Source organism: Leptopilina heterotoma, unplaced genomic scaffold, assembly GCF_015476425.1.
Source record: "Leptopilina heterotoma isolate Lh14 unplaced genomic scaffold, ASM1547642v1 Lhet_234, whole genome shotgun sequence".
In the NCBI taxonomy this organism is placed as follows: domain Eukaryota; kingdom Metazoa; phylum Arthropoda; class Insecta; order Hymenoptera; family Figitidae; genus Leptopilina; species Leptopilina heterotoma.
The window spans coordinates 526,611-536,382 of NW_025110951.1; the positions used below are offsets into that span (position 1 = coordinate 526,611).

The 9,772-nt window shown below is 25.4% G+C and overlaps 2 protein-coding genes and 1 long non-coding RNA gene across 3 annotated transcripts; 2 read left to right on the plus strand and 1 right to left on the minus strand.

Moving 5' to 3' along the window:
* Nucleotides 1-1,276: 1,276 nt before the first annotated feature.
* On the plus strand, nt 1,277-4,463 carry LOC122502550 (elongation of very long chain fatty acids protein 4-like). The gene is made up of 4 exons (XM_043612665.1): nt 1,277-1,489; nt 3,078-3,346; nt 3,647-3,949; nt 4,079-4,463. Exons 1-4 carry the CDS (start codon nt 1,444-1,446, stop codon nt 4,247-4,249), a joined length of 789 nt encoding a protein of 262 aa, XP_043468600.1. The 5' UTR covers nt 1,277-1,443; the 3' UTR covers nt 4,250-4,463.
* On the minus strand, nt 3,262-7,938 carry LOC122502551. The gene is made up of 2 exons (XM_043612666.1): nt 7,356-7,938; nt 3,262-3,378 (listed from the first exon to the last, which is right to left on the minus strand). Exon 1 carries the CDS (start codon nt 7,910-7,912, stop codon nt 7,358-7,360), a length of 555 nt encoding a protein of 184 aa, XP_043468601.1. The 5' UTR covers nt 7,913-7,938; the 3' UTR covers nt 3,262-3,378; nt 7,356-7,357.
* A 163-nt stretch (nt 7,939-8,101) lies between these two features.
* LOC122502552 lies at nt 8,102-9,508 on the plus strand. The gene is made up of 3 exons (XR_006301643.1): nt 8,102-8,272; nt 8,706-8,972; nt 9,105-9,508. It is a non-coding gene; the product is annotated as an uncharacterized LOC122502552 (long non-coding RNA).
* Nucleotides 9,509-9,772: the final 264 nt, after the last annotated feature.

The window sequence follows — 9,772 nt, forward strand, 5'->3', positions numbered from 1 at the left end:
ACAAATGAATACCTACAGATTCTGTCTTTTTTTCTTTTATGAAAGGAGAAATTCTCGAATTTAACACTAGGTAATGAATAATTAAATAAAATTAGTGTTAATCAACGTGTCTTATAAGTAAAAAAGAAACACTAAATGGTAAGAAATTATATTATTCTTATTCTTAAGTTTTGAAACTATTCTACATATAAACTTGCATCCAATAATGACGGGTTGCCTACACACAGGGGCTGGAAACGTAAATCGCCTCTTTTTAATTTTTTCTATTATAAAAATGATTATTGAAATAAAATCATTTGACTGGAAAATAAAATTATTGAATTATTTCAAAAGTTTAAACGCTATTATCTTGATAAATAAAAAAATTCTTTACGGAAATTCAATTATTTTTATAGAATTTTAATAAAATTTTGTGGAAAATTAAATTATTTTTATAAATAATAATATTTATCACAAGAATTCAATTATTTTCATAAATAATTAAATTTTATTTATAGGAATTCCAATTATTTCCATTCTTGTCAAAATTTTAATTATTTAAAATTTAATAAAATTCTTTGAATGAATTCAATTATTTTTAAAAATTTTAATAAAATTCTTCAAAAAGTTTTCAATTATTTTCAAAAAATTAAATAAAATTCTTTGCAAAATTTCAATTATTTTCAAAAGTTTATCGCAATTCAATGATTTTTAATATTTATACTATTTTCATAAAATTTATGAAAATAATTTAATTATTGAAAAAAATTTTTGAGACAATAATTTTTAAATTATTATTTAAATTCTTCTCAGGAATTCAATTATTTTAAAAAATTTATTTAAAATTCTTGAAAAAGTTTTCAATTATTTTTAAAAATTTAAATAAAATTCTTTAATATATAATAAATTTTAGTAAAATTTAAAAATTAAATTTCTTAAAAGAAATTAAATATTCTCAAGAGTTTTTTTTCCAAACGTTAAACTTTAGTATTGAACATTACTTATTGTAATAATAATAAAAAAATAGTTTTAAAAAAACACATTTTTAGGGACAAAAATTTTGTTTTAAAAAAAAAATAATTTTCTGAAAATTAAGCTTTTAATTTCCACGTTTTCCAAGAAAGTTTGCTCGCGAATATTTAACTTATAATTGAAATTGGAAAATTCATTGTCAAAGTGTAATTATATTCCAAGATCGTTGGAAACATTGTAGTTGAAGTTTTTAAAAGAATAAATAACAATAGGTCAATTGATTATTTAACCTGAAAATAATTTGAATTATTCAATAACTCTACAACTGAAATTATTTTTTTAATTTTGTTACACGTTTTAACTTATGACAGATTTCTATATCAGTCATTATTGATTTCAATTGATACTTAGTTTGTATTTTTAGTTTTTACTCTATTATTATTATTTTATTTTATTTAACGGTTTTTTTGTTTTTTTGGGGGGGGGTTCAAAATGGGTTTAATGGATACTTTTAATTATTATTATCATGACTTGGCAGGTAAGAATAATTTTTTTCCTTATATGTCAAAATTCTATTGTTGAAATTAGGTTTTTTTTGGTTAAATTTGAAAAAATCACCTAGGGAAAAATTTATTATGAAGCAAAGAAAATTTATTTGAACCAAAAGTAAAATTTATATTTGAAGGAAAAAACCTTTATTTGAAGCAAAGAAAATTTATGTTCGAACCAAAGAACCTGTAAAATCTGGAAATTTTAGAGAATTTTATAAACCTTGAAAAAACCTGAAAAAGTCAGGGAATTTTGATCGAAATCCTGGAAAATTGTTGTTTTCTAATAAGTTATTGTGTTTATTCTTGAAATTTGATAAATTTCACTTAAATATTTCAAAATTAATTCAATTTTAAAAGAATTGCGTTTACAATTTTCATAAGTAGATGAAATTTAAAATAAAAATTTTATATTGGAATTTAATTATTATTTTCATAAATAATAAAATTCTTCGCAAAAATCTAATTATTCTGAATACAATTTTAATAAAATTTCTCTAAAAATTTTAATTACTTTCAAAAGTTTAAATAAAATTTTTAAAAAATTCAATTATTTTCACAAATCGTATAATTTTTCACCAGAATTTAATTATTTAAAAAAAATTTAATAAAATTCTTCCCGAAAATTCAATTATTTTCACAAACAAAATTCATTGCAAAATTTCAATCTTTTTAAAAAATTTTTAATTCTTTCATGGAATTTAATTAAAACTGTATTAAAAATAATTTATTTCTTATAAAGAATTTTATAAAAAATTCTTCAGAATATTTGAATTCTTTCGAAGATTTTCATTAAAGTTTTAAAAATAATTGAATCTTATTGAGAAATTTTTTAAAATTTCAATAAAAAATAATTAAATTTCTGCGAAAATTTTGTTACCTATTTATGAAAATAATTGAATTCTTACGAAGAATTTTATTAAGAAATTTAAAAATAATTGAATTTCTGACAATTTTTCTCAGGAATTTAATTATTATAGAAAAATTTAATAAATTTCTTTGTAAAATTCAATTATTTTCATAAATCACAATATTTATCAAAAAAATTCAATTATTTTCAAGAAATTTATTAAAATTCTTTGCAAAATTCAATTATTTAAAAATTTGTTGATAAAATTCTTTATGAAAATTCAATTTTAAAAAGCATTCAATTGTTTAATAAAATATTTATTTTTATAGTTAAATAATTGAATTCTCGTAGAATTTTCTAATAAATATATTGATTTAAAAATGAATTTCAAATTAAAATCTTTGAAACATTGAACTTTTCATTCTTTTAATTAAGAATTCTATAGAATTAATTTTTCTGAATAAGTTTAATGGATTTTTTTTTAATTATTTGAAGTTTTTAATTTCTAATAATATATTTAATTGAAGAATGTCAGAATAATCGAAATTTCGTAAAATTAAATTGTAAACAAAAGAATTTGATAATTCACAAAGAACTTTTTCAAAAATTATTTTTAAAAAATTGACTTAAAGAAGAATTTTTCTCTGGGTGTAGACAATTTTTGAGAAATAAATTTATAAATATAATAATTGATTTTAACGATAAGTAAATATATTTATAATTTTTAGATCCACGAATGAGAGATCGATTTCTATTAAATAGCATTTGGTATCCTATTGTAATACTATCAATATATTTTTTTATTGTACTAAAATTGGGACCAGCTTACATGAAAAATCGTGCAGCCTACAAATTAAACACATTTATTAAATGTTTCAATATTTTTCATATATTTGCGAATGCTTACTTGCTGATAAACATAAGCTCCTGTTATCCATTTCTTAAAGTTTTAGAATGTCGACCGATTATTTACAATACGGATCATTGTGGTATGCTGGTATGGTATTTTTCCTACTTTCCTCTCATGCACTAAGAAAACATCATCATTATCACCATTATCATCATCATTATCATCATTATCATCATTATCATCATTATCATCATTATCATTATCATTATCATTATCATTATCATTATCATTTTTATAATTCTCATCATCATTATCATCATTATCATTATCATCATTTTTATCATTCTCATCATCATTTTCATCATTATTATTATTATTATTATTATTATTATTAAATATATTAATATTATTTTTATTATTATTATCTAATAGTACTTATTATTTCAGATAGCGAAATTGACATACTTTGCAATATGGTTAAAACTTATTGATCTCACCGAAACTGTTATTTACATATTGCGAAAGAAAAATAATCAAGTTTCTATTTTGCACCTCTATCATCATACAACAACTTTCCTAATAGTTGTAGTTTTTTCAAAATATTTAACATCTGATGTTGTAATGTTGGGTCCAATTTTGAACGCTTTTGTTCATGTGATAATGTACACTTATTATCTTCTTAGTAATTTTGAAGGACCAATTAAACAAAAAATTATGCCTTTCAAACGTTATCTGACCCTTTTGCAAATGGTAAAAAAAATATATTTTTTTTTATATAAATATAGAGTTTATTTTATTATAATGGCTTCATATTAGAAAATAATAATTTTTAACATGTATTTTACGAATAATATTTAATAATGAATTTTTAATTTTCAGGGACAATTTATCATTGTAATTGCACAATTTTCATTGGCTTTAACGTATAAACACTGTGAAGTTCCAAAATGGGGTATCATTGTAGGATTATTAAATTATATTTTCAATTTCTGTTTGTTCTATAGTTTTTACAGAAAGACTTACATTGACACGAAGAAGAAAAAAGTTTAAAAGAGAATATTGATTTTTTTAAAAATAATTTTACATAATTTAATTACTGTATAAATTTTTGCATAAAAAAAAATAAATGTTTTAAATATTTTCTCTTTACAGAAATATAAAAAATTCATTATCAAAAGTTAAGTAGTTTACCGTATTGTTTTTTAGCGGAAATAAAATCAGCTGATTACTTTTGAATAAATAAATAATAATGAATAAAATGAGATATTAATTTTAATTAAATTATTTATAGTACATTAACCCCTTAACAGTCCATGGCCCATATATGGCCACGAAAAGTCGTGCCACCTTTGCGTCTGTGGCCATATATGGCCATCTCAAAAAAAAAATACTAAACATGATTTGATTTTAGTAGCGAAGTACATACTACTGTTTTTGGGGTCGCTGAATCCGAATCTGAAGTCAGATTTAAAAAATTCAAAATGGCGGACCCAAAATGTTGACTTCGAAAAATAAAAAAATTTCAAATTCGCTTTAAACTCGTTACTTGGGGGGTTTTCGGGGTCTCTGATTACAAATATGATGTCAGATTTTTAAAATTCAAAATGGCGGATCCAATATGGCGGATAATTTCAAGATTGATGCGATTCGATTAAAATTCGTTTCTCAGGGGTTTTTGGGGTCGCTGAATTTGAATTTGATGTTCGTTTTACAAAATTCAAAATGTTGGATCCAATATGGCGGATAATTTCAAAATTTATGCGTTTTGATCGAAATTCCGTTCCCGGGGTTTTTTGGGGTCGCTGAATTCGAATTTGATGTTCGTTTTTCTAAATGCTAAATTTTGGATTCAATATGTCGATCAAATTTTTTGAATGTTGACAAATTTGTCTAAAATGTTTACTCAGGGGTTTTTGAGGTAACTTCATATTTTTTTCGCATCAATCTTGAAATCATCCGCCATATTGGATCCGCCATTTTGAATTTTGAAAATCTGACATCATATTTGTAATTAGAGACCCCGAAAACCCCCGAGTAACGAGTTTTAAGGGAATCTGAAAAAAAATTTTTTTTTGAAGTCGACATTTTGGGTCCGCCATTTTGAATTTTTTAAATCTGACTTCAGATTTGGATTCAGCGACCTCGAAAACCCCCGAGAAATGAATTTCCCTTAAAACGCTTTAATTTTAAAATTATCCACCATATTTGGTCGCCATATTGGATCCGCCATTTTGAATTTTCAAAAATTAACCTCAAATTCGAATTCAGCGACCCCAAAAACCTTATATATGATTAAATCATATTTTTTTGTAAACTTTTTTTTCGGACCGTTTTTGGACCACAAGCGATTTTCAACTAGACTGCGAAGGGGTTAAAGATATGTTATATATATAAATTTCTATTGTAATTGTACTCATTTTGTTAATTTTATTTTTGTTTCTATACTTTTTGTATTTAGAATTTTGAATTTCGCGGGAAAATTGGTTTTAAGTTTTATCGACAGTTGTTGGCGTGTCGCTTTTGTGATTCCCCTCTGTGTAGGGGAAAGGTGTACGAGATGATCCCCTGGGGCAAGACGATCCTTTTGAATTTTGGAGAGCCTATTAGCGCCACTTTTTAGGCAAATACGGTAATACGTTGCCAATGACATACCTATGAATCAGTCAAACTGTCATGACAACACGCGTCATTAAAAAAATTCTATTGGAAAAAATAAAAATTTCATACTTTTGATCTAAGGACAGCTTAACTTTGGGGCTTAGATAACTTTTGTTGTAATAGCTGAAATTCCATGTTTCTTGCACTAATAGGTTTTTTCCCTTAGGGGGATCATCTCATACACCTTTCCCCTATCACTGCTATACAGTTAATAGTAAAAAATTCTGGTGTATTAAAACATACTGAATGTAATTTTACACAGCAATATTATAGGCTGAACGTAGTAAATTTACTAAGTTCCAAAGTAATTTTACTATTTTTAATAATTTTACATTATACGACTATGTAATTTAATAGTTTTGTGTAAATTTACTACGTCCGACGTAGGAAAATTTGATCACTATGTCCAGCATGTGATATTACACTCGTCTGTTTTTATATGTACTTTATTGTAAGATGTAAGTAATGTAAGATTACATGCCGCGTGTATTTTTCGCATGCTCAAAATAAACTGAACTGCCGACACCGACATTTTGCCTTTGTTCTCATTCGAATGTTTTTGTGTTTTTATTAGTATATATTTTAGTTTTTTCAATTTATATAATTTAATTATTTTACCATAATCCATAAGTGTTTATTCTCCATTGGATTTAAGCGTAAGTTCTTGTTTTTCATTAAAATAATATTTAAAAGTATATTTAACAAGCATGCCAGTATTTAGGTTAGAATTAAAAGAAAGACAAACTTTTTATAAAATTGTCACACGAGGTATTTGTAATATTATTTATCATCGTTTTATTAATTATTTTTTATATATATAATAAAATTTTTAAAATCTGAATTTTTTTTTACAGAGAATATACGAAAAACAATTTTGTTTATTAAATATAAAGAACAGAAGAAGAAGAATCTGAAGAAGAAGGTTTTTTTATTTTTAATTATATACATATATAAATATATATTATATGAAAAAAAATAAATAAATATTTTTAAACCAATTATTACGTACTTATACGCTTTTTATTTTTGTTTCACAAAAACCCCCAAATAAGTAGAATGTAAATTTACAAACAAATTGCAATAATACCAAATTTTTAGGTTAAATTGCACGCATTAGTTAAATTACATGCGGCATGTTTTTGAACAGAACGCTATATCTGAAGCAACCCATTTTAACATTGAGCATGTAAAATAACATGCAGGTTATGTCAAATGATCAGCCATTTATAAAATTACACGCTTGACGTAGTGATTTAATTTTCCTACGTCGGACGTAGTATCGAGTCACTGCACCTTTACATTCTAGTTTATTTATTGCATCAGATAATTGTTTAAACTCTTCCTTTGAATGAGTAGGGGTTTTCGGCACATTTTCCTGTACCACATCTTTAATAAAAGGAATTTTATACCCCTGAATAGTGTTTAAAATGAACTTATCCTGTGTTATTTTTCGCCATTTGTCAAAAAACAGAGATAATCTACCTGACACTTTACTTACATTTACCGGCGATCTCGACCTCTCTGGTTCCTGTATTTCTGCCCATCCTGGCGACTCCTGTAGTTCCCCCTCATTGCTCCGGATGGGCCTCTGTAGTTTAACTGTCTAGAAGACGTGGTCTGACCAGAACTTCTGTGAGGCAAACGTTGGAATCTATACGGCTTATCAGTGGCGAACTTGTTGATAGGGGCATTCCTCCCATTCGAGGATGATTTAATGACAGATCTGCTGTCTTTCTCTACCTCACGTGCCGCTTTTAGTCGTTCCGAGAGTTTTTCTCCGAAAAGTAAAGATTCGATTGGCTGACCCGCTGTAACATCTTCTAGTAATCTATTAACATTAGGAGTTATAAAAGCACGCCTTGTAATTGAAATATTATAATGAGCATCCGCCAATATTCGACCTGCATCACTCATAAAAGCCACAGCAGTTGCATCCATGCTCTTTCCTCGATTTAACTCGTTTGATAGGGCCAGTCCAATCGCATGCATCGCAGCTCCTATCTTCTCCTGAGCTTTTACTTGGAAATTATCTTTCTTTTGAGCTTTATCAGTCATATTGCGCTTAATTTCGGAATTTACTACAGGCGGCTTTAACGATGGGAAATTTTCGGGTAGAGAGTACTTTTTTAATGTACAGTAGAACGTACGAATGCCTTCCCCCTGAAGTTGCTGATAGAAATTGCATAAGTACGGTGCAACTTGAAGTTCTATAGTCTATGCTTAAGCAACTGTCATAATAATGAATGTCATCATTGGTCATCAGTACGCAATGTTTATTTTGATTAAATTTTACCACTCTTCACTTTTATATTGCAAATAATTATTTACAATTAATTCCGAGTGTGAATTAATTATAAAGTGTTGCGAAAAAAGTGCTTTAAATATCGCAAGGAAGAATTACGCAGTTAATTACAGGTAAATATAATTTCTGAGTATAATATATGGGTTACACTTTTCCCTTTTTAAAAATAGAAAATGTTTTTAAATTTATACCACAATTATAATAAATTTTTATTATAATTGTAAAAAAATAGTTAATAATATAATTATTATTTAATTAATAACTAAAATTAAATTAAAATTACTTATTTGTCTGTTGGGTTGCTGCAAGTGATTGATAAAATGAGATTCAGGTTAACAATAATAATGACATTTAAAATACACGTGGGATTTTTAAAATTATTTTAATTTACTAATGAGAAGAAATTTAACAACTCTCAACTATTATTCAAAGGTTTATAATATAATAAACAATTTCATGTAAGAATTAAGTTTTGACATTTCGGAGAGTAGAGAAATATTTGAATCCCTAAAAAGAATTTTATTATTTACAAAAATTATTGAATAGGAATAGAAACATAGAAGCTGCACTGTAACGGGAGCGTCAAAACCATGAAATATGGACTATATGGTACGACTTGGAATGTGAATCGAGAAAACATCTTTCCCGGAATTGACGGATTTAATAACAGCCGTGGAGAAGACAGGTGTCGGTGCTATGGAAATTGTCGCTATGGATATAAAATTGTGAAAAATTGCTCGTTGACTTAGTTTTCATGCAGTTGGATTTGAAATTAGATGATTTCATCAAAGTTTACAACCATTTCATCAAATTGTTGAGTATTTTTTTATATTTTAAAATTTATGTTTGTCCAAAAGTAGTCTTTTTGTATTTTATTTGTCTTTATTTTATTTAAATATTCGTTTTTTATTTTTATTTAAATAATTGAAAATTTTTCTGCTTTAGTGTTATGCAAAGCTGCCAAAAAAAATGCGTTGTCATTGGTCTTCAATTAGCGGGTGAAGAACATAATACACTGAAACAATTGGAATGAGATCACGGCGAAACGATTATTTGAGAAGAATTTTTTCCTTGAAATCGCATATAACATTTAAAAATGCCACAAACAACAACTGTTAATCGTTATGTTGCCTACAGCGATAATGACGATAAAATGTCAATTTCCAATTGTCCTCAAACACAAACTCGAAAGAAGAGAAGAGATGGTGGTGACAATGCAAATCTGATATCACAACGTCAAATATCTCAAGAAAGAAGAAAATCAGAAAAAATTCAATTATAGACTAATTAAATAATTAAATATGATTATTTATTGTTTTCAAAACTTTAATAAAATATTTTCAGTACAATTTTAATTGAATTCCACGAAAAGTATAATTATTTTGAAGAAGTTTAAGAAAATTCTTTTCAGAAAATCAATTACTTGGAAAAATTTAAATAAGATTCTTTGCAAAATTTTAATTATTATGAACATTTTTGATTACATTTTTTATGACAATTTAAATATTTTTAATATAATTTTAATATAAAAAAAACTTGGAAAAATACAGTTATTTTTGAAAATTTTAATTAATTTTTAGTAAAGTTTCAATTATTATCATAATCTACTCAAT

Bases quoted from the DNA above. Each gene is read 5' to 3' on its own strand.
- LOC122502550 (XM_043612665.1), top strand. From the start codon at position 1,444: ATGGGTTTAATGGATACTTTTAATTATTATTATCATGACTTGGCAG. The intron at 1,490-3,077 runs GTAAGAATAATT...TATAATTTTTAG, and splicing joins TTATTATCATGACTTGGCAG to ATCCACGAATGAGAGATCGA. The intron at 3,950-4,078 runs GTAAAAAAAATA...TTTAATTTTCAG, and splicing joins ATCTGACCCTTTTGCAAATG to GGACAATTTATCATTGTAAT.
- LOC122502551 (XM_043612666.1), bottom strand. From the start codon at position 7,912: ATGACTGATAAAGCTCAAAAGAAAGATAATTTCCAAGTAAAAGCTCAG.